Source organism: Scatophagus argus, chromosome 7 (genome assembly GCF_020382885.2).
Source record: "Scatophagus argus isolate fScaArg1 chromosome 7, fScaArg1.pri, whole genome shotgun sequence".
NCBI lineage: Eukaryota > Metazoa > Chordata > Actinopteri > Scatophagidae > Scatophagus > Scatophagus argus.
Window position 1 is genome coordinate 1232826 of NC_058499.1, and position 14397 is coordinate 1247222.

The following is a 14397-nucleotide window of genomic DNA, read 5'->3' on the forward strand; positions in this document are numbered from 1 at the left end:
TAAAGTTGTGTATTAAACCGCCAGTGGCATGCAGACAAATACGTGCTAAAGTTAATTAGACTTTGTGTTTCATCATGGCCGCACACTGATCAGACATTTTCTAAATAAAACCATTACATTATACTGTGTTTGATTAATTCATATATTTTAAAGCTGGAATCGCAAACATTTATGTAAAGAACAGATCGCGTTTCTTAAAATTACATTAGATGCATGAAGTTAGTTAATATGCTAGTTCTGCATGCAACAGAACGCCACATGCATGTCACGGTGACAGTGCACAACATACATCACAACTGTTCAACCAAAATTTGTCATCTCAGCCTTTTCATGTCTCTGCATGTTAACGATGATCTGCTTTCACGGTGAAACGTCAGTTCTCAGACTACAAAGACGACAGAACAGTGGGTCGCACCTGAAAAGGCTGACAGCCCTGCCCAGGTTACGTGACGCCACAAGATGCTGACATGTCTGTTTCTACATGTCGGACACTTCACTCCGGCCAGGCAGGTTACGATAATCTAAGTCTGAAGAGAGAAAATGTTTGGGTGAAAGCAGCTGAAGATGTTAACCTTTAGGTTTCTGTTGTCACTCGACATTTCACATCCAAAGAGCACAGACGAGACAGGAGGACCACAGGGACTAATGAACAACAGTTTATTATTTGCTCTTAATAAAAACCCCAGTCCACTGAGGCCCACAGAGGAGGACGCCATGCTGGGTTCAAAGACAAAACATGTGGCTGTGACTCCAGAGTGTTAAAGGAAGCCGGACGCGAAAAGCAAGCACGACCTCGGCGAGCCTGCTCTCCACGTCCTGATGCTCAAACCGCCAACACTCGCTTCAGTTATTGCATCAACAACCTTTATGGAAAAAAAAAAAAAAAAAAAAAATCTTTTCCCACCCAATTTTGTGGCGACTGACACATACGAGCATCATGTAGTGTTGTGTGCATTTGTATACAACACCGGTCACATTCGCCCTCTCCCACCCCAACATCCTTCCAAACACACTCACATCTCAGCAGTTCTTAACTTGGCCTCAGAGGAACCTGAAATGGACCTTAAACTTGGTCAACAGGTGCAATTTTCACTTTGTGCACTGAATGCATTTATTTATGAAGCTACAGCAAGCAGCTGCTTAGCTGAGCTTAGCTTAGCATAGAGTGGAACAAAGCCAGCCTGACTGTCCAAAGGTAACAGTTTTTACACTCTGACTCCTGGACTCTGTTCCAGTCTTACTGCTAAGCTAACAAACTGGAGCTTTACATTTAGTGTGCAGAGTGGCGTCAATCTGAACATCGAACTGAGAATATAGCAATTTCACTACGTGCTGCACTATTCCCGTAAGCCTCGTCTTTTCAGCACATATGCTTTACTGGTGTGTACAGCATTACTAACACAATGAGCAGAGAGACAGCTGGGACCTCTCAGGTCCTCTGAGGGGCTGGACCCTGGCTGGTTCTCTGCCTGAGGCTTTTGTTAACATTTGATTTGTTTGAACACAAGTCTTCTTAATGCAGACCTTCTTTGTCTTACAGCTCTGAGGAGTTAAGAACCACTGCTGTGACTGAATCAGTTCCCCCTGAACAACCTTCTGAAATTTGGTAAAGAACCAAACAGGAGCGGATTTCTGTCCTGGATCAGGTACCGAATCAGTTTAGACACAAGAAAAGTCTGAAATTTTCAGGCGTGTTGGACTACAACAACCCCGAACTAAAGTGTCCGACTGCAGCAGCTTCAGACCTGCTTTGGGTTAAAAAAAATGTTTATTATGTTTGCCAATTAAACATCATATTTTCTTACTCTTCTTACGTCTTTAAACGATAGGTTGCTGATTTGGATCAGATTCTTCCAAGTTTTGCTTTTAGTTTTTCTGTGGCAGCTCCATAATTTTCAATCTCACAATTTGGTTTGTGGTTTCAATTTAAATTTGTTTGTGTTCTAATGACTGAAAATGGGAGCTTTTTCCAATCTCATAATCACTTTCCGCCTTCTCCAAAATAAGGAAATATTTCATTTTTTCCATGAAGGACTTTACTTTCACAGCACATCATACAACACCTACTTGATTAGAGTTTGAATTTAAATGAACTGCAGGTTTTTCTGCTGCATCCAAAGCTCCCAAAAACTATCACATGGGTTATACAAGTGGTTTTAGTGCCTTAATGCAAAGGAATAGCTTCTACAACGGTGAGGAAACATTGTGAAGTTCAATTCCATTCATCAAGATTTTTAAGAGTCACGTGCACTCAAATTCCACGACAGCAGTGTGCAATACTCGACAACAAAGTCTCAAATCTCTTGTTTCCATCTGTCTAGTCTTCGAGGTGACATTAGCAGTTATTCTCTAACATTAAGGCGAATCAAGGAAAAAAAAAAAAAAAAAAATTTTTCTACATTTCCTGAGCACAGTTAAGTACTTTAAAGGTAGCTCTGCATGTCAGGCTGACATCTATTCCCAATAATTTGGGGGACATTTTCGTTCTGGAGTCAAAGCCAAGAAGGAGACATCGTTTAAAAACAACTTTACGGAAACAGACCTCAGTCAAAAAGATTAGCATTTAACTTTCATACATTTTAAACTGCTACAAGTTCCGGAAGCAAATGAAAGTAAATTTTTCCTACTTTTCTCCCACGACGTGAAAAAGCTGTCGTTGCTGACAGTGTCTGACCCCAGTCTGTACAGAATATTGAAGTCCAGCATCATTTTTAACCAGTTCAGGGCAGCTAGTGGTCGTCACAACAATCTCAGTTAGCTGAGGACAACCAGAAAATATTATTTCATATCAAATCTTTGCTGCCAAATTAGATCAAACGAGTTTAAGTATGTAAACCACGCTAGGCGAGGATGGCGTCAGATTATTCGGTCAGAACTCATCAAACGCGGCCCAGAAGTTCGTGTATTGCCAGAAAACTCTGCTGATGTTGCTACACGCAGACAGCTAGCTCCTTTTCCTACTCTTTTCATTAATGGCCGACATCACTTCCTGTAGCGTTAGCGGGCTGTCAACCACCGTGTAGTGCTGAGGGACGTTAGTGGCATCAGGTTGATTTTGTCGTTTACAAAGTGAGATTTACTGTAACAAGTGCGACTCGTGTGTGCATTTTTAAATTAGTGTGTTTCATGAAGCAGCCACATAAACAGCTGAAAACACACACACACACACACCACATGAACGAGTGATAACATCTGCAATACAAAGCTGCTATGGAAGATTGAAAATGTCTGAATAAAAACAAGTCAGACAAAGAAACAGAATGAATTCACTTCGCGTATGAATTTACGGTCATAATTCCATTAAAAACATTTTGACCTTTTAAATTTGTTTTCTTTTTGGCTGTTATGTGAATTTTCCAAATTAAAACTGAATCAGGACACAAAAACGTTAAAATTCAGGCAGGACTATGAAGTACGAAATTCTGACCGATTATCAGCCTGGATGATTAACGGATCCAATGTTTAGCATTTTTCATGTTTTTTTGTTGATCTGATTTCTGATCAAATAAGTCATTTAAAAAAATTATTGTTAACAATATTAGATATACTTTGTACTGATAATCTGAATGCACAGTAAATAAAGCTGTCAAATGCAATTAAGTACAATATGTGCTCTAAAATGTTATGGAGTGAAAGTGTGAAGCAACAGAAAATGGAAATATTCAAGTAAAGTACAGCAACCTCAAAACTGTACTTAAGTATAGTACTTAAGTAAAATAACTTATGACACTTTTTACTGTTATTGCAAATGTGTATCAGCTCTAAATATTGATTATTGGTCTCACTGATCATTAATAATCGATCACTTGTACTGAATTAAGTCTTCTTGGGTGCATCGGTTCAGTTTTTCCATCTCCAACAGAAAAAGCTGCTCCTGATCTCATGAAAACGAACGCCGGTGCTTTGGGTTTAATGCTGGCAGGTCTATGACTTTTTCTGTTGTGATTTTATTTTTATGTGGAAAACTCACAATGAAAAACTAATGTCTGAGTTACTATAGACAAATAGAAGAACTTTACTATTAACTGAATTACGATGGCAAATGCAAATGAAATCGTGTGTTGTTCTTCACATAACTTGATTTTCTTTTTTCCTTTTTTTTTGGATTTACTTCAGGCATTTTGAATCTTCCACACCCATCTGCCAGAAAGCTTTAAGTGAGTTAAGATTTTAGGGCTCATCTGAGTGGATTCAACTCCAGCTCCAGCTGAGGCAAACTGCAGCATCTTTAAGAGACAGCCATTCACGAATGAAGTAAATCAGAAGTGAAAAATATTTTAAAAAAAAAAAAAAAAAAAAGGAAAAAAAGTGACTGAAATCTGTCCTATGATCCATGTGCGTCCCAGACCGAGTCAAACTCGTGGACCAGGGGGAAACACTACCACGAAATTCAGTCGAGCACTCATGTCGACGTCTACCACCAGCTCCCTACTCTAATGTTAAAACATGACGTCTACTGAAGAAAGCTCGTCTACACGGTTAACATGAGGAAACGCTATGAGACCAACTGAGGAAGAAAGCTACGCAAGTTGAAAAGTGAGAGATTCAGGTGAAAGAACCACGAGCACCGAGACTGAAGACGGGCGGGAGACGTGACGGCGAGCGGGTGACTACATAACAGCATCGAAGTCTATGGAACAGTAGAAAAATACATGTTAGAAAGGTGTGGCTGAGACCCTTTTGGTGCTGAAGGTACGTAGGATAGACTGAACCCCCACCCTCCAAATAAAGCTAAGTCATACAACTCTGTGGACAATCCTGGACAGCTAACAAAATATCAGATACGGGTTTGGGAAAGGAGCCGGGAAGATCGTTCACTGAAAACATTCCTCTGAAATATGAGAATTATTTCAGCCACCTGGAAGTTGTTTTTTGAAGAGATTTGGACTTTTTTTTAAAAATGTTTTTCTCAGAAACTGTGTCGTTGTTTTTGCCGTTTCCATCGTTGTATTCAAGCAATCTACCCCAGTGCTGGTGACAAATACACAACTAGAAGACAATCTTCATTATTTATAGCAACTCAAACTATTTGTTTTCCATTGAAGCGTGAACAAGTTCCACCTTTTGTGTACAATCTTCCTCCCACTGAGACTACGCAGCCACTTTGTTGTCCTTCTGGAAGAGAACAACAAACAAAAACAAAACATTTTGAATTAAAAAAAAAAAGAATTTTATGTGTCACATCTTTGTCAGTGAACGTGTGTGTGTGTGCGTGTGTGCGTGAGTGTCAGCACAGCAGAGGAAGAGCAGGAGAATTTATGTGGACCACAACAGAAAACCTGGTGTCCAGAGTTCAGATGGGAAAACCCTCATCAGGTTCTGATTGTTTTTTCTGGCACAAACTTACAAACTTTGGATGTGAATGTTTAAGAAGAGCTGCACATCCATGTACTGTCTCATGTTGCAGCTTACATTAGGAAACAGCATCCGATTGAAGTACGTTAATGAACTTTTACCCTGTATGCAGATAAGTCGGCAAACTCCCGGCCAGCCTGGTTTCCTCTGTATCCTCCCCTGAAGGCGCCGCCGCTGCCCTGAGGCGGCCCGAAGGAGCCTCGGCTGGCCGAACGACCCCGACCTCCTCGGAAGCCCATACCACCACGTCCACGGTAACCCCCGCGTCCTCGGCCCTGACGAAGAGGGATGCCGAAGGTCTCGGCGTTCATCCTCCTCTCCTCTGCCCAGGTCTGCCTTCGCTCCCTGCAGGAGGAGGTGATGGAGAGCAGCTACACATAAATGACTTCTAAACCTCTCATGTCCCACAGCACACGTCCGTCCTCACTTATCAATACTGAATTCAGCAAACAGACACAGCTTGGATGCAGCTGGTTTAAAGTTACAATAAACAAAGCACAAACAAACTAACTGTGTTAAATGAGCATATTGTAAGCTGTATCAAATCATAGACTGTGTGACGTGACGTGACCTACCTCAGAAAACCTGAGCCTCCAGACTTGTCGTTTGCTTTCCTGGTGAAAAGAAAACAGACAACACAGTCGTGTCATTGCAAAGAAACATCTTTCAGGTCCTGGGGATACACAACACAGCGACTGTCCGTCTGCGAGCTTCTGCTTTCACATCACGTTCGTTAACACAGACTCGGACCTGGTGTCATCACAGGAGATGTTGTCGAAGAAAGACTTGGACTTGTCGTAGTAGCAGTTGGGGCCAAGCGGGTCACACTCTTCGTCAGCGTTGCCCTCGCTGTTCTGGGTTTCGACACCGGAGTCGCCCTTATCCTCTCCGTTCACCGCTTTCTCAGACTTCTCAGTCTTTTCATCTGAGTGAGAGAATGAAGAGTCACAACTCAACGGTGGCTGAGAATTACCTTTGGAAACAGACAGAGCGGGTATTTACTGTGGTTTCTTTTGGGACTATAAACAAACAAATTTTGTCTCTAAATATGTAATTAAGGCATACCTGTACGTGGGTGAAAAAATGAGAGGAGGGAAAATAAATGTACAAATAGATGCACAGATGGGCAATGTGTCCACAATCACACCCATGACGACTGCAGACTCTTTAGACCCAGGATTTTCACAATAAAATGGCTGAAAATATCCTTTCACACAGAACAGAAAATACCTTTCAACTTCAGCTTGCTCTGAAACTCTCTGTCAATCTCCTCCTTGTTGAACTGGGCGTTGGCACTCTCAAAGTCAAAGTCTTTCTCAAACTTCATGGGTCCATCTCGGCGAACGTTGAAGCGTCCTCTGCCACGGTGTCCGCCGCCTCGCCCACGCCGGGTTGCCGGTGCACCGGCAGCACCTAACAGAATGAAAAGAAAACATTATAATAAAAAGAGACAGAGCAGAAGATAAACCACCAGGAAACACAAATTACATGGCAACACATGAGGTAGCAAACCAAAGCACACATCCACAATGGCAGAAGTCTTTCAAAATGAGTTAGCAAAGAGCCATTAAACATCGGCTTGGCTGCAGGTGTTAGCTTTACAACGAATCAATTACAGGAATAAAATACACATCAAACATGGTGAAAATGCAGTAAATCATTCGGGTAGCATTCTCAGGTATTCACTGAGCATGAAAACACCGTCTGAAAACAAGGAGACGTGTCTCATCGCCTCGAGTCTGTTGACATGAAGGGCATGTCAACCTGCACACATGTTCACTAGCAAAGAAAAGAGGGATGATCGGGGTCGAGCGGCCGCAGAGGATGACTGTATGGGCTCCGCTGTCCAAAAGGAAAGTTTGACAGGCATGCAGAGTCTGAATGGGCTGAGGATGGTTTCAGAGCAGAGGAGGGTTTAACCTGTGGAACGTTTACTGGCATCCCTGCCTTCACCTCGCACCTGCTCAGACTCTGGTTTGGGGACTTTCGGGACGTCTGCGCCTGGAATAGCAGAGTCTTTTAGTCTTCCAAAACAACGTCAACAGTCATGAGAAAAGAGCCCTGGTGGCACTAGTCTCCTACCTTCAGACAAAGGCACAACGGTTTCAAATGTGGGACCTCTGGAACAAAACGTTAACAAATCACACAAAGTGGAAATGATTTGTCATTATAAAACTACGGAGGTTTATTTGTGCCTCCTTCCTGAGCCGCATCAGGCACACCTGGAGGGAAGTCAACATGCAATCTGGGCAAAACAAAAGTCTGTTTCCTCCTCAATATATCTGCATTTTTTTGCTGCTGTTTTACACACATCCTCACTCAGTATCTCTGCTGTGTGCTCACAGTCATTTGTACATCAGACACAAAACATCCAATCAGAAAGACTCTCCCCCAGCTTTCTGATTGGCTGGTATTATGACACACAACACCGGGAGCGCAGAGCAAAGATACGAAGACAAACACTGAGCGAGGGTCCAAAGGTCTGCGAACACACTCGGGTCAGCATCGTCATTGTGTGCAAAAACACAAACTTACTGAGCACAGAACAGATTCGTTTGCTCAAACTGAATGATTTGTTGGTGTTTAAAAGGTCTGCTGCATGGTCAGGAATGAGGCACAAATTTAGCTCCATACAGGACAGCAGCACATATCACAGCAGCGTGCTGATCTCTGGCCTGAGGTCTCACCTGAGTGGCTAAAGATAGAGTGGGTAAGCCCTGTAGTGGAAGCCCTATCTACAGCAGTGATGTGAGAGGCGGAGATGGTTCGGGGTGCAGACCAGCCCTGGTTGCTGCTGCGGCCTCCCCTGACAGTCTCACCCCTCCTTATGTCCACGCCATCCTGGTGCTGGACCTTCTGGCTGGCGCTGGAGGGGGCCGTGCGACCGTGGGTGGGGCTCCTGCGTCCGAGGCCAGGGGCCGGAGCTGTGGTGGCGGCAGTCGGGGCTGACGGGGCCGCCTGGATCACCTGCTCCAGGGTGGGGCTCTTCCGCAGAGGCTCCAAGGTGGGGCTGCTCCGGCCTACAGGGAAAACCAGCGCAGCGGTCGGATTAATGACACACACCGCTCACAATGACTGTTCATTAGTCAGCATCGATCACCAACACCATCGGGCCTGAAACTCAGGATGCCTTCACACATCAACTGTTTGGTTTAGTTCAAATAAAACCTGGTTAGTTTGGGCTGTGAAAGCTGTCGAAAACTCTGGTGTGGACTAAACAACCGTAAATTTCATCCATCTGAATTTCCAGAAAATGATGAAAATAAAACATGACTGAAGCAGTTTGTTTCCGTCATGTTTTATGTTGTGTGAATATGAGCTGCTGGTTGATGGAGATCAACAGATGGTGAAGCTAATTAACCAAGTTTGTTTATGTCATTGCTACCAGCCAATAAAGGTTTTAAAATGAAATATAACCGACACGAACATTTCTAAAGATATGACAGGCCGACAACGCTTTTATTAAGCCAACTGCCGACTGTGTAGTTTTCTTATTGTGCACACTGAACGTGAACTGAATGAATGAATTCAGCACTGCAAAATGGGCCAGCGATGTTAACCCCCCCACAGGACAGACTTGATGTTCTCTGCAACTTTGGGGAAAAACATGATTTGGAAAGTATCTGGAAAGTATCAGCATATTGGATGTCCCGAATCACAAAAGGCAGATGGAAACAGTCTTTGTGTCTGTTTGCAGGTGAACTCTGGAGGCTTCCGTCTGTAGTGGCAAAACGAAGTGCACCACAGGATTCTTAGAGCACATGTCAGATTCTGGCATTAATTTAAAGCCTGGAGGATCTCAAAGTGATGTACAGTACAGCTTGTACGTTCATAAGGTAATTCTGTAACCATGATAATGTGTGATTCACGAGTGTTTGGGGGTTTTTCCAAAATGGAAAAAAGGGAATGAAAAAGGAAGTGGTTTCAGCCTATCTGCCCCTCTGTTTATTTTAGCTGTTAAACTAACAAAAAAAATTACAGGTGACCAACCATCTCTTTATTTGTCCTGTTTTTGATTGTTCACGTATGATTTACACATGAGGTGGAGTTCCAGTGTGGTCCAATAATGTTGATAATCTTTAACACTTCTGTGAACTCTTTGTGACACCAGTAAAGATCAATAAACACATTAGAGTCAGAAAAGAGCTGACCTGCTGTCATTTCCTCTGACGCAGGATGACATCGCTGTCCAACCAGTGAGTGACCGGTCAGTCCATGTGACTTCATGTTTACTCTTGGTTTATTTGTTTAAAAACAAAAAAAAAAAAAAGTCAAACTGAACCAGAAGGGAACAACATCAGTGGATGTTTTTATCCTTTGTTGTCGACCAAATGAAGTGAGCTGTACGTGTGAAAATGGCTCTCTGAAATGTCACATTACAGCCTGCAGGCAGCAGCACATGCAGATTACTGTGAAGAGCGTGCACTTTTGTTTGCAGCATGGGGGGGAAACAAACCGGTTTAAATGTATTACTATTAAACTTTTGATTCTGGAGGCATTTTCTAAAGATGGATCTCATTCGCATCCACACTCACTCATCACAACTTGGAAACACAAGTCAACACAAGGCAACTAAACATCCTCTCTGTGCAGCTTCTGGCTGATTTTGCTGTTAAGTGAAACACATATTTCTGATTAGTGCAGAGTTTTCACCCTCGTGCAAATGACTGATTTGGTACTGCCCGCTGTGGTGAGCGGACACACAGATTTGTGACTCCATTTTCAAGTGGATTCTTTTACCTTGAGGTACAAGGGAACCCAGAGACCGCGAGTCAGAGCCAATAGCGCTGCTCTGAGACTGGGTCGAGGCTGCAATCGTGTCGCTCACCAAGGAGGCCACTGATCGTCCTGTGTGGGGAGGAACAGCAGGAACACAGCACTGAGGGCAACATCACTCTGGGTTGCTTTAAATGCACTCTGTTGTTCTGCATCGCCGTGTACCAACATACTGACTGCGACAAGGAAACTGAAGTAATATAAACCAAACTATGACTGACAGCTGGAGCTCACTGTTCTCCCACAATGCACCACACACAGAACATGGAGGAGATGCTCACACTCAGTTGTGATCAGTGATGAAAGTGAAAAACCTGTGGGAAAGACATTAAAGTCTCTAACTTTAATTAGCAGTGTGACATCATGTGGTCATTTCATGATGTAGTTTGTGCTGCTGTTGAACTGATGTTTCTCTTATTTTGTACAGAATATTTAAATCAATGAAGGAAATATACACAACAGACATCTCTAACAACTTCATCTCTCTTCCCTTATTTCCTGTCATCTATCATCCTATCAAATCAAGAAATATAAAAATACCCAAAGAACACGCTATTTCAAAAGTATGCGCTGCTACAGCTCAGGCTTACTGTGAAAGTGAAGCTTTTCTCTTGTGCTGCTGTAAAGCTTTTGGCTCCAAACAGGCAAAATACATTTGTACAGAAGCTGCTGGTGTTCAGGAACAGTGTGCATCCACCAGGTGTGGACACCTTCATTCACAGTGTGAGCTGAACACTTTTGGTTGCTTGAAGTGCTCAACAATAACAACCACACGTTTACGAGGTGAAAGGCATGAGAACATTTCAATGTCACTGGAAGCAGGAGTTTGTGGGAGAATTTCCAACTGTGTATTGTGCAGTTTGCTGCAGATTTGAGAGCAACTCAAAGATAAAGAAACTATTTATGTAAGGGCAAATAAAAATTGATCTTGGGCAAGAAGAATTTTGACTTTAACACTGAAGCCTGAAAACCCCTAAAATCAAAGTTCTGGTATCAAGTGAGCCTTGTTAATACACATGTAGAGGAGGAGGTGAAGGCCTCAACTGCTTAAAGTCACTGATGCCATGAATCAACCCCTCCTCAGTTTCTGTGGCATGATTTACGTGGTACAAGAGCCATAGAGAGACCCTGAACCCTTGGATGTCATGCCCAACTGAGTCCCTGCTCACATAAGACAGGCTGAGGACAGGCTGCATCACAAATAATACGTTTTACGTCCAAGCCACTCTGATGCCCCAAAGTGTTGTGCTTACCAACACCAACTGGTCCAAACTGAGGGGAAACCAGGGGACTGGTGCTGAACTGGTTATAGGCAGGAACCGGGGCCCGGTTGAAGAGGCCATAGGAACCAGCAGACTGGAACGGAGTCGGGGCAGCGGCGGAGGCAGAAGACGAAGAGCTAGAGCTCATGGACGACTGAGGGGAACAGAGATGGTTAATGCTCCACCACTGCAAACCACAAAGAGGAACACCAAATACCCTGTCAGGTGCCACATGTTTGTTTTACCTGGACGATGGCAGGGTCCTGAGGAAGAGAGCATGTTGGTTTGGGCGGTTCACACACAGTCAGGTCCTTGATGTCGCTGCCTCTGAAGATGATGTACTCGAAGGTGTCATCTCGTGGTGGGATGGGCCTGTCGGTTGGCCGGTCCTCCGTGCCAAAAGAACGTACTAACAAATCACAGGTCAAAGCACAACTAATGTCAATGAAATACAGAAATAGTCACTTCATCAGATCTTTTTCTCATACTTTAATGTGCGCAGAGTCAAGACCTTCAGGCTCTTCCATGCAGTCAGTAATTATTTGACAGGTTCATCACATGGGACACTGCACAATGTATACAATCACGTTCAGTGCTTCAGTGCTACTGCCTGGTTGCACCACTAGAATATTAACACGCCAACTAATCTCATCTATCTCAGGTATAACAGAAGAATCACAAGCTTGTTTATGATAAACTTTGTTGCACCGGGCTGCTCGTTAGAGGGATTAAGGCCGCCGAGACACGAGTTTCATTTAAAGAGTTTGTCGTCATAATCTGCTGTTAGTGAACCAGGTGAGACGAGTGCGCACTCTGTGACGTCAGCTGTTCAGCCAACCACACACACACTTTAAGCTGCTTTGTTATCAAATAAAGCAGTTTGAAAACGTACAGACTTAGTCGTGGAACATCATTTTCTTTTGGGTTTGCCTTCACATGTTACTGCTCGGCTGCTGCAGGCGTTGTTTGCATGCGACTATCCCACTTGCTAACGTTAGCTGACAAGTTGGAGAGCTGACTCATGTTCCAAACACAGACTAACACGATTGTACCCACATAGCTTTAGAGGTCGTTAAAAGGCCGTCGGATTACATCATTGTGTGATAGTTTCCTACTGTGCAAGTAAATAATTCATCAGACCGAAGTAACATTGCTGTAAGCCTTCTTGACGGACGCTTTAGCATCATAGCGTAACGTAACTCCATTACTGGAGGTAACGCTACGGCATGCTAGCATGAGCTTGTTAGCGTATGATAGCAAACACTAGCCGCTTGGCTAACGTTATTAATTTGTTCACGTTACGACTCTGAACTAAATACACACACGTCAGACTGTTTAAGCCCCGCCTGCCTCCAAATCATACTTTAATAGTTATCTGGAAAATATGAACAAATAATGCACACTCGCACGCAGACGACGACAACAGAAACTAATGTTAGCTGGTGTTCCAGTAACATTAGCCGACTGCTGTTACCTTTAGCAAGTGCGACAGTCGAGTTCTCGGTGTCAATAGTGTAGAGGATTCCTTCGTAGCGAATCTCGGCCTTCGAAATGAGGCTGATTTTGCTGCCGAGGTATGGCGTCCCGCCGCTCATGGTGTCTTCGTGAAGTCGGCAGTGTGAACAGGGAACAGAGCTGACGGCTCTTTCGAACCGTGTGGTTAACCTGCACTGATTCTACACGAAATTTCTACGGTTTGCGCTTTTCTGCCAACTCGCTCTTCTCGCCGCTACAACATGGCTACCTCAACCTCCATCGACTCTCTCCGAGCGCGGGGGCTAACGGGAAATCATAATATCGCGCGTTTACGCTCGGCCGTGAAATCTAGATCTGTGCAGGACGGAAGAGCAACACAACCGGCGTGGACTCTGGGTAACAGCAGTGGGCAGAGTATTCAGATCACTTATTTTAGTAAAAGTGCACCGCACTATAAAAATACGAAATAAAAAGTCCTGCTTTGAAGATGTTACTTAGGCAAACGAGTATACGTTTAATCAGAAATAGGTATCTACTTTACGTATTAAAAGTAAGTACACTGAAATGTGACTTTCGTTGACTTTTCTGTTTAAGTTTTTTGAAATGTAACATATCTTAATTTTAACAATCATTTTAAACTTGAATTAATGATTTATTTTCCCAATTTTTTAATTTTTTGGTTAGTAAACTTTCTGAAAATAATGTAGACACAAATAACTCAGAGCCCAAAGTGACACCTTCACAATGTTTGATTAGTACCAACAGTCCAAACCTCAGCTTATTTCAAATGTATTCAAATTCATTCATTTCTCCAGTTTGGTTCAAATCAGTACCAACATTTATACATATACATTTATATTATTAGTATGTGGTGGGAAAACAACTGAGATCTTTCACTGAAAGAAAAGTAGGTTTGTTCCAAAGTAAAATGTATAAACTGTTTGTTTTAATAATCTCATCACAATGAACAAACACAATCCTGGGTTTCTTTTGCAAAACAACTAAGTGCCTCTCAAATAACTCAGCCTGCAGCAGCTCCTCATCTTTGGTGAAAATGTTTGAAATCTTTTAGTTAATAAAGTCATCAGAATATAAGAACATTAATCATGTCCGTAAGTCTCACCCGTCTGTACTGAGCCACCTGAACCCTGTCCCGTCCTACCTGAGCAATTTCCTCCCACATGTCCCTCAGACACTCGACTGATATTGTGTCCCACACTCAGTCCTCCTCGTGTCAGTGTCCTTCCCACAGTGTTACTTAAAGGCACCTTTGACGTTATTGGAGCTTCTCTGTTTGCTACCTGAAGCAGCCCTGTTGTCCTGGATCCCATCGAGTGGCCACTGCTAAAGGAGCCACACCTGTCCTCTTTAACTCTGATCACTTAGTATGCCAGTTATCTCTCTGATTGATCACTTCGACCATAAAACATCAGAAAATTGTGAAATTTAAAATGTCTTACTGACAGTCCAAACTCAAGGGTACTCACTTTACTGTGAAATAAAACAGACAAAATACATACTTTAGAAG

The 14397-nt window shown here is 43.1% G+C and overlaps 1 protein-coding gene across 5 annotated transcripts; it reads right to left on the reverse strand.

Annotated features, from left to right (window-relative positions):
- Positions 1-643: 643 nt before the first annotated feature.
- lsm14aa (LSM14A mRNA processing body assembly factor a) lies at positions 644-13183 on the reverse strand. 5 transcript variants are annotated; one of them, XM_046393115.1, is made up of 10 exons: positions 12868-13183; positions 11639-11802; positions 11385-11547; positions 10096-10203; positions 8043-8375; positions 6586-6768; positions 6106-6280; positions 5931-5969; positions 5457-5700; positions 644-5112 (listed from the first exon to the last, which is right to left on the reverse strand). In XM_046393115.1, the coding sequence occupies exons 1-10, from the start codon at positions 12986-12988 to the stop codon at positions 5092-5094; spliced, it is 1551 nt and encodes a 516-aa protein (XP_046249071.1). In that variant the 5' UTR covers positions 12989-13183; the 3' UTR covers positions 644-5091. The 5 variants fall into 5 exon arrangements, with proteins under 5 accessions (XP_046249071.1, XP_046249074.1, XP_046249073.1 ...); XM_046393118.1 differs by lacking the exon at positions 10096-10203 and adding an exon at positions 7276-7356 and having other exon boundaries at positions 644-5115; positions 12868-13182; XM_046393117.1 differs by having other exon boundaries at positions 644-5115; positions 8175-8375; positions 12868-13182.
- Between the last annotated feature and the right edge of the window lie 1214 nt (positions 13184-14397).

What these genes read in the sequence shown, in the direction of transcription:
- lsm14aa (XM_046393114.1), bottom strand. Translation starts at nt 12,988, where the DNA reads ATGAGCGGCGGGACGCCATACCTCGGCAGCAAAATCAGCCTCATTTCG. An exon ending in GTTTGGACCAGTTGGTGTTG is followed by an intron (nt 10,204 to 11,384) that starts GTAAGCACAACA and finishes CTCCCCACACAG; the next exon opens with GACGATCAGTGGCCTCCTTG. An exon ending in GGGTTCCCTTGTACCTCAAG is followed by an intron (nt 8,376 to 10,095) that starts GTAAAAGAATCC and finishes TTTTCCCTGTAG; the next exon opens with GCCGGAGCAGCCCCACCTTG.